General features: G+C 44.4%; 1 protein-coding gene across 1 annotated transcript in view; it reads left to right on the forward strand.

Annotated features, from left to right (window-relative positions):
* Positions 1-21,346, forward strand: part of LOC143997354 (E3 ubiquitin-protein ligase RNF31-like) — a 126,757-nt gene that overhangs the window by 72,962 nt on the left and 32,449 nt on the right. Inside the window, exons 7-12 of the mRNA XM_077492934.1 lie at positions 789-956; positions 3,404-3,586; positions 4,084-4,182; positions 5,546-5,635; positions 11,573-11,669; positions 20,808-20,926. Of these exons, the coding sequence (XP_077349060.1) occupies positions 789-956; positions 3,404-3,586; positions 4,084-4,182; positions 5,546-5,635; positions 11,573-11,669; positions 20,808-20,926 (756 nt within the window). The remainder of the gene's footprint in view (positions 1-788; positions 957-3,403; positions 3,587-4,083; positions 4,183-5,545; positions 5,636-11,572; positions 11,670-20,807; positions 20,927-21,346) is intronic.

A 21,346-nucleotide genomic window follows, 5' to 3' on the forward strand; every position in this document is an offset into this window, starting at 1 on the left:
GATGCGCACGGATGCAGGACTTGCAGGCAGACGTGCACGGATGAAGAACTTGCAGGCAGACGTGCACGGATGCAGAACTTGTAGGCAGATGGGCACGGATGTAGGCAGGTGCAGGGTCAGACAAGCCAAGTCACAGCAGCGGATCAGCCAGACAGAAGCAGCAGGAAGAGAATGGTCAAGTTCAGGCAGGATCGGCAACAGAAGATCAAACAAACAGGAACACTGAACAGGCAAAGGAAAAGGCAGCTTTCACATGCTTTTGCAAATGCGTGCTTACCAAACCCCTGCTTTTAACAGATGGTTAGATAGGTTCATTTGGTTGGTCAGCAGACTGGTTGGTGAGTTGAGCTATGGAATTGTTTTTATCTTACATGCATATGCCCTCCATGTGCTCCTTACTGTGAAGATCAGTTATGGGTGTGGGCAGTGGCCAGTTTTTTGTTACTGTTCGTATATATGGTCCGGGGACACACTGGGCACCTTCGCCGCCATTGTGCTCTTGCTGGGTGTCCAGTGTGCTCCTGTTCCTTTAAAGGGACTAAAAATGGACCAGGATAACATTATTTGTAATGTGATCCATCTGAAACTCATTGTAGAGGGACCTAGACCCAATGAGCATTATCACAGTGTTAGTAACATCCCAATGCTCCATGGGAGTTGCCAGGGGTTATGGCAGGGAAGAGAACAAAATATGCAGTGGAAAATCTAATCATTGCTAGTATTTGATCATGTATACCTTATCATGCTTTATTTTATTTTCTTTGATTCAACTGGAGATTTTATTTCAGTTACAGGAAACGAAACAAATCTATGAGCAATTATGTAAAATGAACAAGGGCTCCTGGAGCCAGGAAAATATAGAAGAGGCTGTTTCATCATGTCAAGATTACAACTCTGCTCTCCAGTATCTCACACACGAATGCCCTCTGTGCTGTGACCAATACCCATATTCCAAGGTATCTATCTTTCTATCAATCAGATCAGTTTAATATATGGTAATTTATAATGGAGAAAGAAGAATCTAGGTTTGGATTTACTAATTATGACCCAGCAAAACAAAGGCCCATCTGGGTTGAAATATTGTTCTCTTACACTGTTTCTACTAATAGATTTGTTCAGGGGTAGGCATACTACCTGTGCAGCATTTGCAACACAAGAAAAGTTGGAACTCATCATAATGGGGCTACAAGGGGGTCTGCTAGCAGGGTAGAGAAGGCAGTATCTATTGTTGAATATAATTTTGGTCCATAACTTGGATCAGAACCCAAAAAAGATAAAGGTTATGTAATATGGCAAGAGATCAGAACCATTGTTTGGTGTGACCACCTTTTGTCTTCAAAACAGCATCAATTCTTCTATCCTTCTAGGTACACTTGCACACAGCTTTTGAAGGAACTCAGGAGGTAGGTTGTTTCATACATCTTGGAGGTAACCACAAATCTTTTGTGGACCTAGGCTGCCTCAAATCCTTCTGCCTCTTCATGTAACCCCAAACAGACTCAAAGATGTTGAGATTGGGGCTCTGTGAGAGCCAAACCATCACTTCCAAGACTCCTTGTTCATAGGACATGGAAATGTGACAATGTTTAGAACAACCTACCTGCTGGGTTCCTTCAAAAACTGTGTAACCAAAAGAATTGAGAAATGTAAGGTTTTAAAGGCAAAGGGTGGTCACACCAAATATTGATTTGATTTGGATTACTCTTCTGTTCATTTACTTTATATTTTGTACATTGATAAAAATAAACTATTGACACTTCTATTTCTGAAAGAATATCTAATTTACAGCATTTTTTCTACACCTGCCTAAGACTTTTACACAGTACATGTCCTATGAAATGTGCAAAAGTTTTAGGCAGCTGTGAAAAAAATGCTGTAACGTAAGAATGCTTTCAAAAAAGTATATATTATATTCATTTATTTTTTTAGTGAACGTTTAAGTGAATGAACATAAGAAAAATCTAAATCAGATCAATATTTGGTGTAACTACCCTTGGCTTTAAACCAGCATAAATTATTACACTTGCACGCTTTGTACATTTGCACAGTCGGGGATTTTGTAGGATTAGAGTCAGTGTATGCTTAACTAATTATGCCAAGGTGCTAATGATCATTAATTTTATATGTAAGTTGAAACACAGTCATTGACTGAAACAGCGACAGCTGTGTAGAAGGCTTAAGACTGAGCGAGGAACAGCCAAACTCTGCAACTAAGGTGAGGTTGGAGAAGAAAGTTTCATGTGCCAGGACTGAGCACAGTAACAAGACACAAGGTAGTTGTATTGCATCAGTAATATCTCTCCCAGGCAAAGATTTCAAAGCAGACTAGGGTTTTAAGATGTACTGCGCAAGCACTTTTGAAAAAGCACAAAGAAAAGGACAACACTGAGGACCCTAAACGCAGTGGTCAGCCAAGAAAATTTAATGAAGCAGATAAAAGACACATCATGCTTACTTCCTTTTGACATCAGACGATGTCCAGCAGTCTCATCAGCACAGAACTGGCAGAAACCAGTGGGAACCAGGTACACCCATCTACTGTCAGGAGAAGTCGGGCCAGAAGTGGTCTTCATGGAAAATTGCAGCCAGAAAGCTATACATCTGATGTGGAAACTAGGCTAAGCGACTCAACTATGCATGAAAACATAGGAAATGGGGTGCAGAAAAATGGCGACAGGTGGACATCATGGACTGATGAGTCAAAATTTTTTATTTTTTTTTGACTGTAGCAGGAGGCAGTTTGTTCACCAAAGGACTGGAGAACGGTACAATAATGAGTGTCTGCAGGCAACAGTGAAGCACGGTTGAGGTTCCTTGCAAGTTTGAGGCTGCATTTCTGCAAATAGATTTGGAGATTTGGTCAGGATCAATGGTGTCCATGATTTTAGGCAGCCTTACATCCACAGAAGATCTGTGGTTAGTTATTTAAGATGTTTGGAACAACCTACCTGCCGTGTTCCTTCTAAAACTGTGTGCAAGTGTACCTAGAATTTATGCTGTTTTGAAGGCAAAGGGTGGTCACACCAAATGTTCATTTGATTTGGATTTCTCTTCTGTTCATTTACTTTCCATTTTGTTAATTGATAAAAATAAACTATTAACATTTTTATTTATCTTTTTGCCTAAACAATTTGGACAGTATTGTGTGTATATATACTGTGTGTGTGTGTGTGTGTGTGGTGTGTGTGTGTGTGTGTGTGTGTGTATATATATATATATACACACACACACACACACACACACACACACACACACACACACACACGCACACTACACAGTAGATATGCAGTGGTAGTGCTGACTATGCCAGTGAGGATGAAAGCTACACAATAAAAATAGAGATGTGGCAAATGTACTAAACTCCCACTCATATGGTTAATTTATCACATTTATTTTCTTCCAGATTGTGAACATGACACATTGCAATTGTTCTTTTTGTGAGCAGTGTTTTGTTCGTCATTTTTCCTCTGTCATCAAAGAGAAGAGTATTATACATGTGGTGTGCCCCATTTGCAAGAAACCAGAACTGGAGAAAAACAGGAACTCTGAGGAATCTATGGAGTTCTTCAACTTGCTGGATACCCAGGTTCCAAAAATACAAATGTTAAAAAAAACTGTACATTTATTATAAGGTACCCATGAGATAGGGTCTAAGGCTGGAGCGGGAGAGACAGCAGTCCCAATGTGCTGCATTTTCTGGGGGTTAAAGTCAGGGACATTTAAGTTGTCTATGTTGAAGGGCTCTGTGTCCATGGGCAACTCCTCCCAGTGGTGCCTCCTGTGGACCTCCTAGCTGACCTCATGTCTTCTGACTACAGCAGTACCATAACATCTTCTTAGCCTAGGCAAAGTCATCACTTGACTGAAGCTCATGGACTGCTTTATAATGAAAGAGAGTGGATCTTTTTTAAACTGTACTATTGTATATTGAGTCACGTTAGGTATACGTATATTTACGCAGACTTGTAAAGTTACTGGTAGGTCCACTTTAAGAAGACATACACAGTGATAAGGGATTTCTGGTGGCAATAAGAGTACTGGTCTATCTGTAACTCCTTATCCAGAATTTATTTTGTTTTACAGATCCATCACTATCTTGACAAAGCAACCCATGATTTATTTCAAAGAAAGCTGAGAGACAGAGCACTGATGGAGATGCCTGAATTCAGCTGGTGCAGTCATGTAAGCTTCAGAAACTGGATTTGTGAATTTGCTAGAATTGGCATTAGCAAATGGATACAAAAAAAATAACATTGCATAGTAATTCCCAGTGGCAAATTTGAGCTCTCCATATAACCTCTTAAAATAAGTTATTATTATTATTGTACTTATTATTGTAAGAAGAGAGTATAAGGTCTCTCTTCTTACACACCAATGCATATATGGACATGCTCCATCTTATCTTAAGGAACTTTTGAGATTACAAAATCTATCTCATTCCCTTCGTTCAACTTAATTAAATCTTCTCCAAATTCCAAAAACCAGATTAACGACAATGGGAGATAGGGCTTTTTGTTCTGCTGCCCCACGATTGTGAAATGCTCTGCCTGATAGTCTGAGGGTATTTCAATCAACTATAAGTTTTAAAAAGGGATTAAAGACTTTTCTTTTTAATACATTTTTTAATTGATGTTAGTTGTATATTTTAATTGTAACTATGTAGCACTTTGAGATCTTTTGATGGAAAGTGCATTATAAATAAAATGTATTATTATTATTATAGCATTAATGATCCTGGGCATTGTATAAACTTTTATCCCTCTCAAGACATAAAAACAAATCTTCAAACATTAAAATAGTTTATAATCCAATTACGGTATTATATGAAGAGACAATTCATAAAATAAAATGCTACACTAATTTAGGACACTCACTCCAGGGCTCAAGATGGACAATTGCATGGTCTAGCCTGATTTAGTGACAGTCACATGTATATGAGTTACTGACAGATACTGTTTTTTAAAGCATCTGGGAGAAAACTGTGATTTTGACAGGTTGAAAAACCTTATTTTATCACTATTGTTTTCCCTAATGAACAGGCATGCGAGGAGTCTGTAGTCTGTTTACCCCTTCCCGCTTCATAGGACTAAACATGAATCCAAGGCAAATATCTTGTTTAGGAACCTGTCATAAATGTAGATGTAGAGGCATGATCCAACCAACCTCTACTGTCTATGCCATCTAAAAGCTGTCCATAGGCATGACATGAGCATCTCCTGAGTCAGCCAGTGCAGACTAGAAAACCATCACATATACAGTATATATGATAATATGATATGATAACCATAGACTAGCTCTCTCAAAGAGGGGGAAATCAACTAGACAGGTGAGAAAGGCATGTCCAGTCACTATTGCCTCCTCTGAGCTACCTACCTACACCAACCTCCTCTATTCTAAAATGTGTACAAACTGTTTTGGTACTTACACATAGCTTACAGTGGTGACATTGTTCTACAACATGGCACTGATGAAGTATGTACAGATTTTGATATATGTTTTAAAAAAAGTTTGTTAATATTTCTTAATGTGTTTACCTTTTTCTTAGTGTCCTTTTGGAGTTCTACACGAGGGAGACACATTAAAAATGGAATGTCCAACTTGCAATAAAAGCACTTGTTTCAGCTGCAAACAGCAAGTAAGCCTAAGTATTTAATAAATAATTATGCAGCAAGTATTATAATTTTAACACAAAAAGGTAAGGATAAGTGTCCCCTAGATATTACAGTTGCTCTGCACTGAACTATGCAACATTTAAAGTAATTTATGCAACATTTGAAAGACTTGCTAAAATAAAACTGTACATTAAACAGGCTCCCACAAGGAAGACACAGAATACTTAAAGAGGAAGTAAACCCTGATGAGTTTACTTCCTCTTTGATTCCCTGCAAAGGTGCATTGCATAGTAGTCCATTATGTGTCACTTACCTGACACAGGAGCCAGCGAAGTCACCGCTGTCCCCTGTAGTCCGGCGCATCCATCTTCTCGGTGGGTCTCGCTGCTCCGCCGCTGGCATTCAGCGAAGCCGCAATGACGTCAGTCCCGCGCATGTGCACGAGAGCTGCCACGCGCGGCATATAGCCATTGACGGGTGGCGCGCTCAGTGCACCTGCGCGACACTGTCTACGGCGCATGCGCCGTAGACAGTGGTGCCTGTCTTTCGGCAAATATCTCCTAAACCGTGTAGGTTTAGGAGACATTTGTTGGACCTACAGGTAAGCCTTAATCTAGGCTTACCTGTAGGTCAAAGTGTGTTGTAAGGGTTTACAACCACTTTAATCCCTTGCTGCTGGGACTGCCAGTCTTTGCAATAATAAAGAGAAACTGCTGTCTAAAGATCCTACAGAACTTGACGCTTTGGGGGGGGGGGGGTAATTTTTTTGGTCCAGTAGTGCACTCAGTGATTTGCTCTTCCAGGCCTGAGGAACCACAGTGCACAGCAGGTGACAAGAAAATTAACACTGGATTCTGAAGGATTTTCAGTTGTGGTTTCCTTTCCCTTCTACATAGTTCAGGAGTGTAGGCATCAGCAGCTATGAGTATCGTGCTCTTCATTGTAGGGAGCCCTACATAATTAAATTACTAAGATAAAGAAATAATCTAAATAAAATCATCAAATTGAACACTCACAAAATCATCATCTTGTACAGTGCATATAAATTCAAAAACACATTATGATCGTTCCAGTCTAACCTTGCAGCGCTTAACCACGGTGTTCCTGGGAAGGGTAGAGCGTTATATGCGCTGTACAAGATGATGATTTTGTGAGTGTGCAATTTGATGATTTTTAAGTATAAATAAATTGTTTGTTACGAACGGGATTACGCTATGTAGTTTCTTTATATATTCCTCTACATGTGCAAAGTGACTTTGAAAAAGTGATTGATATATAACTTATGGGATATATCTGATGCCTTGGTGTCAAAATTGAGAGCTAACGATAAGAGTGGTCATCTGCAGATAAGAGAAGTGCTTTTGAACCAGGTGTTTCTGGTAAGTGCAAAATCCATAGGGAATTGCACAGGAGGTGTGGTGGTGGACTGCAGTTATTTGGAGTGACCTGCTATCAACACTTGTCATATATTTTTTTTTCTTGCACTACCTTGTCTTTGACAATGAACTATTATTGAAACAGTGAGGGACTTTGTTGTTCCTTACATTTTTACTTTGTTTCTTCACTGTAACCGAATGCACTAAATATATGAATAGAGGCATGCTAATTGATCATAAGGAATATTGATGCATAGTGGTCCATAGAGGAATGAGTTAAGTTTAAATAATATACAGTATTTATTCTATCAAATGAATTACAATTTTATACCATAAGGTTTCTTACTCTGTGAAAGTTGACATTTATGCCGCGTACACACGATCAAACAATCCGGTGGAAAAGTCCGGCAAACTCAAGTCCGCCAAACAATCCCCCCCGTGTGTAGCCTCCGGCATACTTTTTTGACCCGAAAGTACGGCGGACTTAGAATGCCGTGTTGCACACCAATCTGCCCGCCGTACTCGCATTTCGGCGGACAATATGGCCGTGTGTATGCCAGTCCGCCGTACTTTTGAAATGAGCGGACTTTTCCCGCCCGGAGAAAAGTCCGCTCGTTTCGAGCGGGTCTCCAGGTAGGCGGGGCCCGCGAAGGAGACGTCACTGGCCCCGCCGCCTGGTATGGACTTAAAGGGGAACCCCCAACGCCGAAAAAAATCATCGTGGGGGTCCCCCCAAGTCCACAACAGACCCTTGTCCGAGCACGCTACCCGGCCGGCCAGGAAAGGGGGGCGAGCGAGCGCCCCCCCCTCCTGAGCCGTACCAGGCCGCGTGCCCTCAACATGGGGGGTGCCTTGGGGAAGGGGGGGCCGCGCGGCCCCCCCACCCCAAAGCACCTTGTCCCCATGTTGATGAGGACAAGGGCCTCTTCCCGACAACCCTGGCCGTTGGTTGTCGGGGTCTGCGGACGGGGGGCTTATCGGAATCCGGGAGCCCCCTTTAATAAGGGGGCCCCCGGATACCGGCCCCCCCACCCTATGTGAATGAGTATGGGGTACAATGTACCCCTACCCATTCACCTGTAAAATAAAGTACAAAAAAAACACAACACACGAGATAAAATACTTTATTGCACAGCTCCGGGGGTCTTCCGTCTTCTGGGGTCTTCTCGTTGGACTCCTCCGCTATCTTCTTGTAGCTCTTTTGCTAGCGGAGGAGTCCGGCTTTCTTCCTCACCGCCAGCCTCTTCTCCCGACTTCGGGGGTCTTGCCCCCCTCTTCGGTTCTTCTGCCGGGCCACCGCGCCTTCTTCTAGCTCTTTTACAGGCGGTGGCCCGGTCTTCTGTTGCCGCCGCCTTCCGTTATTCTTCTTCTTCTTCTTCTTCTTCTCCTTCTTCTCCTGGAGATGTTGACTCGACGCTCTCTCCGGCCACAATGCCAGGGACGCTCTGCGTGGCCACTTATATAGGGACAAGGGGCGGTGTCACATGGGTTGGTGTCACATGGTGACCCCGCCCCCTTACGATGTCACAGTCCCCATGAGACATCAACCCATGTGACCAACCCATGTGACATAAAGCCATGTGACACCGCCCCTTGTCCCTATATAAGTGGCAGCGCAGGGCGTCCCTGGCATTGTGGCCGGAGAGATCGTCGAGTCAACATCTCCTGGAGAAGAAGAAGAAGAACGGAAGGCGGCAGCGGCGACAGAAGACCAGGCCACTGCCTGTAAAAGAGCTAGAAGAAGGCGCGGTGGCCCGGCAGAAGAACCGAAGAGGGGGACAAGACCCCCGAAGTCGGGAGAAGAGGCCGGCGGCGAGGAAGAAAGCCGGACTCCTCCGCTAGCAAAAGAGCTACAAGAAGATAGCGGAGGAGTCCGGCGAGAAGACCCCCGAAGACGGAAGACCCCCCGGAGCTGTGCAATAAAGTATTTTATCTCGTGTGTTGTGTTTTTTTTGTACTTTATTTTACAGGTGAATGGGTAGGGGTACATTGTACCCCATACTCATTCACATAGGGTGGGGGGCCGGTTTCTGGGGGCCCCCTTATTAAAGGGGGCTCCCGGATTCCGATAAGCCCCCCGCCCGCAGACACTGACAACCATCGGCCAGGGTTGTCGGGAAGAGGCCCTTGTCCTCATCAACATGGGGACAAGGTGCTTTGGGGTGGGGGGGCCGCGCGGCCCCCCCTTCCCCAAGGCACCCCCCATGTTGAGGGCACGCGGCCTGGTACGGCTCAGGAGGGGGGGGGGGCGCTCGCTCGCCCCCCTTTCCTGACCGGCCGGGTAGCGTGCTCGGACAAGGGTCTGTTGTGGACTTGGGGGGGGACCCCCACGCCGATTTTTTTCGGTGTTGGGGGTTCGCCTTTAAGTCCATACCAGGCGGCGGGGCCAGCGACGTCTCCTTCGCGGGCCCCACCTACCTGGAGACGCGCTCGAAATGAGCGGACTTTCCTCCGTGTGTGTGGGCGAGTCCGTTCATTTCGAAAGTACGGCGGACTTAGTACGGCGGACTTAGTACGCCGTATTAGTCCGCTGAAAAAGTGCCGTGTGTGGGCAAGTAGCCCGTTTGAAAATTCCGACGGACAGTCTGGCGGACGTCCGCCAGACTAAGTACGTCGGACAGACGGCTATGTGTGTACGCGGCTTTACATACACCCAGTAAGGTGATTTTACACTTAGAATTTTATTTTGACTATTTCTTTATTTTAGTAAGTTTAGGCTATTTAAAGCACTGCTAGTGCCTTAGTAATTTTTACCATTGGTGGTCTTATTTGGCACCAAATTTAAGAATGTTGTATTAATATAGCAGCAGCTATAGTTTTAGTATTCACCGTGCACACTGAGGGAGTGGAATTTTAGTTTTCTAACATCTTGCTCATTTGCCTTTAGCCCTACATAATTGTATACTTGTAATTTTAGCAACAGAGTTACTTTAAAGTTGAACTTCAGCCACATATAAAAAAACATCCCAAATTAAAGCAGCTGAGTATTCAGTATAACGATTACATGTATTTTAAATGCAACCAGTGGAGGTGCTTGAATTTGTCTTGATATTAACTTCATGTATACCCCTGAACAGTAGAATTAAGGCTGTCAGGGAGTGGGAAATCACTAGAAGTCAGGCAGAGGTATTGCATGTAAATATACTCCTAAGGAACACCCTAATAGGAGGAAAGAGAAGAGGGGGAGCTCATCAGTCTGCTGCTGTTCCTTTATTGTGCAGTCACAAGTTGGAGGCACAAAGGTGACCTAGAAAAGTCAGGCTTCCAGGCTGGCAAGGTTATCTGTCTGGGATCTTTAATCTCAGGACTGGATGGACATTTCTTTCTTAGCAAATGTCTAACTTCAATCAATCAGACATGTAGACATGAGGTTTTCCTTGGGCTACTACATAAGTAAATACCTCTAGTCTATTTTGTGCTGGCCGTTAGTGTACGTAAAGGTCTGTTTGCATTAAAGCCTCCAAGGTCTTTGACAAGTATAGTGAAAATATTAGCTTGCAATAAATATATCTACCAAGTACGGGCAGTCCCCAGGTTACAAACATCTGACTTAAAAACGCATCCTACTTACAAACGGAGGGGAGACAACAGGAAGTGAGAGGAAATCTCCCCCTAGGAAGGAAAATTCACTCTTGTAAAGCCACGTACACACGGGCGGACTGTATGGCCTACTTGGTCCGTCATACAATCCGACGGACAGTCCGTCCTACTTTCGAATGAACGGACTTGACCACACAAGGATGCACAAACAGTCCGTCGAAAGCTTGCGCGATGACGTGTACAGCACGTACGACGGGACTAGAAATAGGAAGTCCAATACACAGCAATGCAACCTTTCGCCGTGTAAATCCTTTCTGAGCATGCGCCATTCTTAGTCCGTCGAACTAGCCTACTGACGAGCGGATTGTCCGCTGAAACCAAAGTATGACAGACAGTATTTCGAAAAATCCGAAATACTTAGTACGCCAGACTGCACGCTGAAAAAGTCCGCTGAAGCCCACACACGAGCGGACTGTCCGCTGAAATGTGTTTCGACGGACTAAGTAGGCCATACAGTCCGCCCGTGTGTACGCGGCCTAAGAGTTATTATGGGAAAAAGGTGTCTCCACTGGAGCTATCACCAATCCTTGTTTCCACAACAACCCAAAATGTTCAAAATCCAACTGTCATGGGGACAGAAAGTAAGGCGAAATCTTTTGAACAGGGGTACAGACAGAAAAAAAAACATTACAGGGGTGTTAACTCTTCCCTATGCTATCCAAAAAGCTTAAATATTATTTTGGCTGGAGCTACACTTAAAAAATTTACCTGTTTCAACTTACAAACAAATTCAACTTGAGAACAAACCTACAGACCCTATCTTGTTCGTAACCCAGGGGCTGCCTGTATTACTTAGTTAACCAAGAAAGCATCGTGACCAGTTGAGCTTCGGGGACCTTCCTGGCTTTTGATCCTAATGAGCAAGAAAGATCAAGTGCATTATTCTAGTTTGATATGCAGATTCTATAAGATACACTACAAACATTACAAGTGCAGCATTTTTTCTGTGCAGAATAGTGATTATCTTTGATTTGTATCACACAGTGGGAAGACATACATGAGACAATGAGCTGCGAGAACTTTAAATTGTGGAAGCAACAAAACCAGGAACTGGATGAATTTCTTTCCATAAATGGGATAGGTATAATAATTATAGCAATCAACATTTGCATTTTTAGTAGATGAATTGCCATGGAGTACAAAGTACATGTAGGAAATCTTCAGGCAGTACTGGAAAATGTGTGCAGATAAGTAAAAGGAAATGTCAAAGGCTTTTAAATGAAGCCCTATGCCCTATTTTTTTTTTGTTTTTATGATTACTAATGCTTATTTGCACATATTTCACAGGGAATTTTATCTGCATTCTGTAATTCAGTGTAAATATTCCAGTTGTACTTTGCATATCAGCTAAAATGATCAACCCTGTAATAGAAAAAACATGTACTCTAGAGGGGGAAGGCATAGCGTGCATACAGTGGTTGAAATTGCAGGGGTTGTATTGTCAACATGTTCCAACATACAATAACAGAGTTTATGCAGTGATTTAGAACTGGCAGCGGCACTCACAGAAGTTATGCAGTACTTGCAGAGAGCGAAGAACAGAGACCTGCAGCACCTGACGCATTGGGCAGCTGGAAGGCAGATGCAGCAGAGCTCCCTATGTCCCATTCCCTATGCTGTTCTCACACAGTTAGGCTCCATGCACACTGAAGCTCAAAAAAGCTTTTTCTGGACGCCAGATTGCTGGCAGAAAACGCTGGTTGAAAAACGTGCTTTTAACAGCGTTTTGTAGTAGCGTTTATGAGCGTTTATGAGCGTTTATTAGCGTTAGCGTTTATGGGCGTTTTTAATAAAAATACACAGAGGGCACTCCAAAAATCCCACAGTACATTCCAAACTCCCACAATGCATTGAAAAAATAGAATGCTGAACACTAATTAACGCGCGTTTATGAGCGTTTATAAGCTTTTATGAGCGTTTATCAGCGTTTGTCGTTTTTTGGCTGTGAAAAACGGCACTTTGAGCGCGAATTTCTGGCGTTCAGAAAAAAGCCCATAAACTCCACTGCTCATTAAAGCTGAAAAATGTCTATGTGTGCATGGACACATAGGCTAACATAGAGTGGAGTTTATGGGCTTTTAAAAAAAACGCCCAAACTCCAATAAACTGCAGTTTATGAGCTCCAGTGTGCATGGAGCCTTAAAAGGGAGAATAAAGAATGTTTTAATCAAGCTAAATAATATATTATTATGCTATATGTAATAACATAATCATTTATTATTTATCTACTTACTGTGAAATTACAGTAATGAGGTTATGACTTCAAAATTTCAGTAATTTGTCTGTGACCTTACATTCACACCTATGTGTTTTTAGTGCATTTTGCAGTTTGCAGAAATGCACTAGTCCATTTAACATTGTTTCCTATGGTACTAGTTCACATCTATGCGTTTTGGGGCTGGTGCGTTTTTGGAAAAGGTCAGGGACCTTTTTCCCATGATTTGCGGCTAATAGACTTCAATGGAGCTGCAGGAGAAATGCAAGTAGTGCATTTTTGATGGGTTTTGCGTTTTGTGTTTCTTATTTTACTACTGTATATAGCTGTTTGCTAAGCAGGGGGCCGGGGAGCTGGCCGCCGTGTCCATAGCAACCGATGAGCCATCCGCTGTCAGTGGGGTTCCCCGCTGACAGCTGATTTAAAAAAAAAATTATTCAAGAAACAAAACACTGTGGGGTTTCCCCCCCAGGTTTTTACCAGGCTTTTGGAGTCTAGTATTGATTCAGAGGGAACTCCCACACCAAAAAAAAAAAAAAACACGCAGGGTTCACCCCCAAAATCCATACATATCCAAGCATGCCGCTCAGCAGGTTGGGAAAGAGAGGGGATGAGTGAGCAGCCCCCCTCCTGAACCATTACAGGCCGCATGCCCTCAACACGGGGGGGTGGGTGCTTTGGGGCAGGGGGACTCTGCATCCCCCCACCCCAAAGCACCGTGCCCCTATATTGATGAGGACAAGGGCCTCTTCCCGACAACCCTTGCCCGTGGTTGTCAGGGTCTGTGGGCAGGGGGGGTATCAGAATCTGGAAGCCCACTTTAACAAGGGGACCCTCAGATCCTGGCCCCCCACCCTATGTGAATGGGTAGGGATACATCGTAGTACAGTTTTTGACAATTCCTTTATTAGTAAAATAACCCTGAGCCACCGTCTCTCCCGGTGTCGTCGCTCCTGGTGCCCTCGTCTTTTTCTAACACCGTTTTCTCCCCCAGCTGTCATCTCTTGGTGTCATCTTCTTCCTTGCTGCCTTCTTCTTCTTCTTCCTTCTCATGTCGCTGTCTTTTTCTTCCTCGCGTCTCCGTCTTCTTCATCTTCTTCCTCCTCGCTGCTGCCAGTTACCCGCTAAGAAACATACGAAAAAAAAGCTGGTGTCGCAAAGCTGTCTTCCTCCGTTATGTTCCCAGCTGTCCGGCGCCTCATATATAGGAATGGGGCATGGCCATCCAATGACATCGCACGGAGGGCCCGCCTCTTGTGACATCACATGTCATTTTTTTGTTTGTTTCTTATCGAGTAACCAGCAGCAGCTTGGAGGAAGAAAAAAAAGAAGATGGCAATACAAAGAAGAAGAAGACGGCGATGCAAGGAGGAAAAAAACACCAGGTGAATGGGTAGGGGTACGATATATCCGCTACCCATTCAGATAGGGTGGGGGGCTGGGATCTGGGTTCCCCTTGTTAAAGGGGATGTTCGCGGTTTATGTAACGTGTGTGTATCTGGCTCTGATACTAGCCAGTGCCTCAACAGCCACTGACCTCACCGCACGTCCCAGTTTGGTACCCCAAAGATAGGAGAAATGGTGCAGATTGTCTTGGGGATAGGTAAGTGTTTGGGTATGGGGAGTCATAGAAGGGTACTGGGGCATTGGGGAGAGAATGTCTATCATTTAGTACCACTTTACCAACTCCAACTTTACGGAGTCTGTCACTAAACAACCTTCATGCTATATACATATGCACAGTTTTGATCTGCATATACAGTGACCAATACTAAAGCCACTGGATGAACATGATAGCAAGGAAGGGTAATGGTAACCTACATATTTCTTAAAATACAGGCCACCTGCATCAGTTTATTCCATCATAAATAGCTTGAGATGGGAGAAAACTATAAGGTTCTTCCATATATAATGCAGCATGAGAATTTTGGGAGTCTGTGTAACTTCATGTATGACGTTACTCCAAAAAAGGATACTCATTTATAGAATATTAAAGATTTACTGAAAGTTATACAATGTACTCATACCACACATATATCTAGTATGAGGAGAAATGAATGTTTTAATAAATAACTTATAGTTTCTTCAAAATAATTTTTCTTGATCATACATCACAGGACAAAGAAGCTTCATTACATAGTGGGTTATATAGGCACCTTTGGACAATGGCTAACCCCAATTAAGGAGAATTCCTCCCCTATATAACTCCTCCCATATGTTTTTTTTTGCCAGTGTCTAAGGTGGTTGGTCACGTAAAACATGTGCTATGAAGAAAGCTCTATGCAGGTCCCTGCATGGGTTTAAGGGCTATGCTAACCGGATCCATATCTCGGGCCGATATTTGACTCCCAAGATGATATGGTACCCGGGTCTCGTCATCCGAAGAAAAGAGGTTTTGCCTGTAAGTCCTCTCCTTTGGAAGACTGGGCTCTGGGAAAACCAGATTTGGTGTACTATTAAAAACAGTGGCACGAACGTTTCTGGCAGAGTCTTTTACAAGGTCCAGGTAAGAGGTTCCTCTGAGAAGGAACCCCAAAAATCCTGAAGGTTGGCACAACTCTGCCCGCTGTGATGGGTGAAGGTTGGAAACTGTCTGTTTTCAGCAGTTCCTGCGGCGGGGACAGGTAGGAGAAGTTAATCCTATATAAATCATATATTATGTATTTCTTCATGTGAGTAGTTGTATGTCTTATCTGGTTTCCCCCACTAGAGGGAGTAAAGAGCAGCCTGGTGTATACTTGCATGCCTTTCCAGGATACACGCTCATTGAAGCCAGTCTCCAGACGGCTAACATCCTCCGGTGCAGGCTCTGCCACAAAAAGGGGCTAAAAGAGAGGTACCACGTAGTCTGGGGGGGTCCCACGCAGCTCAGCAGGTGGTCCTCTTCCTCCCCCTCGGATACTGACAGACCTCGTGCACGCACGCGTGCGCGTGCGTGCGTAAACATGCAAGGGCGCGCTCCTATGGCAAAACGGAGGGGGGGTGTGGTTGCGGGGGCCTTGCATGCCGGCATGCATGGCGCTTCACTGCGCAGGCGTCAAAGCAGCAAATTTAAAAAGCCCAGAGCGGCAGGGATATGTAAGCGGATGACACAGAGCTGTGGGCAGTAAGCATCCTAAGGGAGTGGATCCAGGCAATCCTAAGACACAAACTCAGCATCAGGTTGTGCAGTTTAAGCATATATGTATATTGTGAGACTTGTAGCACAACAGTGATTGCACCTTGTACTAGTACCTCTGCTTTGTAGCTTAGGACTATGTCTCCTTGTAAGAAGGTCTCAGGGGAGGTAACAAGGGCACTGGAAATCACCGCCTAGGTCTAAGTGTCCTAAAGATGCCTGTAGGTTACCATCCCTCCCTGCAAGACTGGAGCCAGCCTCACAGGATGAGTCAGTGCCCCTGTCAGGTTTTGCAGCCTCTCTTAATGTTTCAGCCCCAGCGTATGTCACAGAAGACTCCCTTAAGGCTACATTGGAGGGTTTTGAAGGGAGAATTATGAATTTTATTTCAGCTTCCCTAAAAGATAGCAGAAAAAGGGGTAGATCCCCTCCCTCTGCTGAAATTCCTCTTTCAGATGACACCTCTGACAATGAGGAGAAATCCCTATCATGGGATAGGGATCAAGAGCAGTCGAATGAATCAGAGGAAGAGGAAAGAGTCTCCTCCTCTCAGGCACTCAAAAAGCAGGTCCAATATTACACTGAATTGGTGCATACCACTTTTAGAATGCCCACTGCTGAGGCCGCTACATCCTCTGTTTCTTCCCTGGGGGTCAGGAAAAATCCCACAGACTGCTTTTTCCTTTCCAATTCATCCCTTAATGGATAAATTGTTGTACGAGGATTGGGGGCATCCCGATAAACTGTTTTCTCCTCCTGAAAGGTTTTCAATGCTTTATCCTCTGAAGGAAAGTTTCACCAAGAAATGGGGGTCCCATCCATCGATGCAGCTGTTTCTTGTGTGAATAGAAACCTGACCTGTCCTTTGGATAATGCTCAGGTATTTAAAGATCCAACTGATAAGAAGCTGGAAACTTTATTGAAAGCCTCCTTTTCCATGGCTGGCGCTGTAGTGCAACCTACAGTCGCAACTGTGGGGTTGTCTCAGTTCCTCAAGGAACAGGTTAAGCAAATGCTTGGCCTCCTTCCCAGTGAGGAAGTGGAGAATTATGTAGAACTTCCTCAGATTCTGTGTTTCATGATTGATGCGATTTTGGATTCTGTCCAACAAGCATCTCGTTTGTCTCTCCTGTTGGTACACATGCGAAGGTCCCTGTGGCTGAAAAATTGGGCAGCTGAGCTGTCGTGTAAAAAATATTTGACTGGGTTCCCGTTTAATGAGGAACGCTTATTTGGGGAGGACTTGGATAAATTCATCCAAAAGATTACAGGGGGGTAAATCTATTCTCTTACCAATCAGAAGGAACAAACATCCCTCATTTAGGTGTTCTCTTTCTCCTGGAGCATCAAGCTCCAAGCAGTGGCGACGGCCTTCCCAACCTCCCTCTAGAGGAAAGGCCCAAGGTCACACCCAGGGTCGGAAGAAGACTTGGGGGCGAAAGCCTGCCCCAAAGCTTCCTTGTGAAGGGGTGCCCCCACTCGGCTGAGTGGCGGGAAGGCTCCTGCAGTTTGCAGAAGCCTGGCGGGAAGAGATTCAGGACAAATGGGTAACCTCCTCAATATCTCTGGGCTACAAGCTAGAGTTCCAGGAGATTCCACCATCTCGCTTTCTAAGGTCAGGGATCCCCAAGGATCCAGAAAAGCGAAGACCGCTACTTTTTGCCTTAGATCACTTACTATCCCAGGGGGTGATAGTGAAAGTGGACCCAAAAGAGCAGGGTTCAGGGTTTTACTCAAATCTCTTCACCGTTCCAAAACCAAATGGAAATGTCAGACCTATCCTGGATCTAAAGGATTTGAATCAGTTTCTGCACATTTGGTCTTTCCGAATGCAGTCAATACGCTCTGTGGTCTCCTCCCTGCAAGGGGGAGAGTTTATGGCATCAATAGATATCAATATCAATATCAATATCAATAGATATCATTTTCATGTGACAATATTTCCTGCACACCAAAAATACCTAAGGTTCGTGGTAGATCAGCACCATTTTCAATTTGTGGCCCTGCCTTTTGGTCTCACTACAGCTCCTTGCGTTTTCACAAAGATTCTAGACCCTCTCTTGGCAAACCTAAGAGGTCAGGGCATAAACATGATATCTTATCTAGACGATTTGCTACTCATAGAGCAGACAGTAGCGCTCTTGAACCACAGTATTGTAAAAACATTAGAGCTCCTGGAAAACCTAGGTTGGATTATAAACCTAGAAAAATCGTCCCTGCAACCTGCTACAAGGTTGGAATATCTGGGCATGATCATAGACACCGCTCAGGGCAGGGTGTTTCTACCAAGGCCAAAAGCCATGGCTATAAGGGTTCTGGTTCGCCTAGTGCTGAGCAGAAGGAGTTCTCCCATTTGGCTGTGTATGAGACTGTTAGGGAAAATGGTCGCCTCCTTCGAGGCCGTTCCATTCACCCGGTTTCATTCAAGGCCTTTACAGAGATGCATACTTGCGGCTTGGAACAAGAAGCTCCAAGCCTTGGATCTTCCTATGTGTTTATCCCCAGGGATACGCAAGAGTCTCATTTAGTGGTTACAGACCAAGAATCTACTGAAGGGCAAAACTTTTCTTCCCCTTCCATGGATAATCGTAACTACAGATGCCAGTCTGACAGGCTGGGGAGCAGTGTTGGAAGAGGTATGCACGCAGGGAAGCTGGTCTGCGACCGAAAGACTCCTGCCCATAAATATTCTGGAAATTCGGGCAGTTTATATGGCCCTCATGGACTGGTCCTACAGACTACAGGGTCACCCTGTTCAAATACAGTCTGACAATGCCACAGCGGTGGCTTATATCAATCACCAAGGTGGCACCAAAAGTCTGGATGCACAAAGAGAGGTGAATCGCATACTTGCTTGGGCGGAGAGGCATGTTCCGTGCCTTTCTGCAGTCTTCATTCCAGGAGTGTAAAATTGGCAAGCGGACTTTCTAAGCCTCCAACAATTATGTCCAGGAGAATGGGCTCCGACACCCCGACATATTTCAAACCATATGTCACAAATGGGGTACTCCGGATGTAGATCTGTTTGCGTCCAGATTCAACAAGAAGCTGGACAAGTTTGTGTCAAGAACAAAAGACGTACTTGCTCAGGGGTCAGATGCTCTGACAATTCCCTGGGATCGGTACAATCTAATCTATGCCTTCCTGCCGTATCCGCTTCTGTCGCGGTTCCTGGGAAGAGTCAAGAGGGAAACAAAGTTTGTTCTGTTGGTAGCCCAGACGACCTTGGTATGCAGAGATCATGCAGATGGCAGTAGGCAGGCCTTGGATCCTTCCTCTCCGAACAGATCTGCTCTCCCAAGGTCCAATCTACCATCCTGCTTTACACAGTCTGAATTTAACGGTTTGTCTGCTGAGACCCACATTCTGAAAGACCGTGGATTCTCTGAGTCAGTCCTTTCTACTCTGGTCAATACCAGAAAGCCGGCCTCCAGGCTTATTTACTATAAAATCTGGAAGGCATATGTTTCCTGGTGTGAACCCAGGGGATGGCATCCTGGAAAGTATGTCGTTAGCAGGATTTTGGCTTTCCTCCAGTCAGACCTAGAAATTAATTTGGCGTAAGCACTATCAAGGTTCAGATTTCAGCTTTGTCAGTGTTTTTCCAGAAGCCACTTGCATCACATTCTCTTATCTGGGCTTTCATTCAGGGGGCCATGCGGTTAAAGCTGCCAGTCAAACCTCCAGTGTGCCCATGGGATTTGAATTTGGTTCTCTCTGCATTGCAGGGACAACCATTTGAACCATTACATCAGGCTTTGTTAGTTCTTTTGACTAAAAAATTAGTCTTCTTGATAGCCATCTCCTCGGCTAGGAGAGTTTCAGAGCTAGCAGCTCTTTCAAGCAAAGAACCTTATTTAATTATTCACAAGGACCGAGTAGTGATGCATCCTAATAGGTCCTTTCTACCTAAGGTGGTTTCGGGAATCCATTTGAATCAAGATGTAATCATACCATCCTTTTTTCCAGATCCACAGTCCTCAGAAGAAGAGTCTTTGCACACTCTAGATGTGGTAAGGGCGATCAGTATCTATCTCCAGGCAACTGCTCAGATAAGAAAGACTGATTGTTTATTTATTTTGCCAGAAGGCCCTAAAAGGGGCCAGGCAGCATTGAAATCCACTCTCTCTTGATGGATTAGACAAGTTATTCTTCAGGCCTATAGTGTAAAGGGGAAGATTCCTCCCTTTCAAGTGAAAGCGCACTCAGCTAGGGCTGTAAGTGCTTCTTGGGCAGTGCATCACCAGGCCTCCCTGACTCAGATCTGTAAGGCTGCAACTTGGTCATCAGTCCATACATTCATCAGATTTTATCAGGTGGATGTCAGAGGGCAAGAGGATATCGCCTTCGGGCGCAGTGTACTGCAGGCTGCAGTTTAGTTCCTCTGGTCCATGGCGGTCTATAATCCTGGTCTGTGTCTCCCTCCCCTCAAACTGAGCTTTGGGACATCCCACTATGTAATGAAGCTTCTGTGTCCCATGATGTATGATCAAGAAAATAGGATTTTTATATACAGCTTACCTGTAAAATCCTTTTCTTGAGAGTACATCAGATCTCCCGCCCTTCTTGGGTTTTTACGTGGTTTCCTATTGCTTTGCTACAAAACTGAGGTGCCTCCCATATGGGAGGGGTTATATAGGGGAGGAATTCTCCTTAATTGGGGTTAGCCAGTGTCCAATCCCCGAAGGTGCCTATATAACCCACTATGTAATGAAGCTTCTGTGTCCTGTGATGTACTCTCAAGAAAAGGATTTTACAGGTAAGCTGTATATAAAAATCCTATTATTGCTTTGCACTGCAGAAAAAATACATATGCTTGTAAAATGCACATTTTGTGATCACAAGATATCTCAGTTTTTTTTTTCTTTCCTTTTAATGCTGTACAGAATGTCCTTCCTGTAAGTTCCAGTTTGAATTATTGAAAGGAGGATGTCTACACTTCAAGTGCACGCAGTGTCAGTGTGAATTCTGCGGTGCGTGCAAAGCACAATTTCAACAGGGACAGGCAAGAATAATCATTCTTTCTCTACAGGCAAAGTAAAGCTTCATTTATACTTGCAGTTGGGAACTGTAAATACGTGGTTGAGGGGCATTTTTGCCCCCTCCCCCCAACCACTCCCTCATAAACAGCAAAGGCAGCGGACAGGGGTGTAAATATGCTGCAGCTGCAATGCTTAACATAGAGGTGCAGCAAAATTTATCCCCACTGCCGTGCTTGGCTAAACGTGACCCATTCAGCCTCAATGCACAGTGGTGTAGTGGTTAGCACTCTCACCTAGCAGTAAGAAGGGTCACTGGTTCAAATCCCAACCACGACACTACCTGCCTGGAGTTTGCATGTTCTCCCTGTGCCTGCGTGGGTTTCCTCCAGGTACTCCGGTTTCCTCCCACAATCCAAAGACATGCAGGTAGGTTAATTGGCTTC

This window comes from Lithobates pipiens, unplaced genomic scaffold (assembly GCF_037356315.1).
Source record: "Lithobates pipiens isolate NorthernLeopardFrog02 unplaced genomic scaffold, aLitPip1_a1.2 Scaffold_19, whole genome shotgun sequence".
Taxonomy (NCBI): Eukaryota; Metazoa; Chordata; class Amphibia; order Anura; family Ranidae; genus Lithobates; species Lithobates pipiens.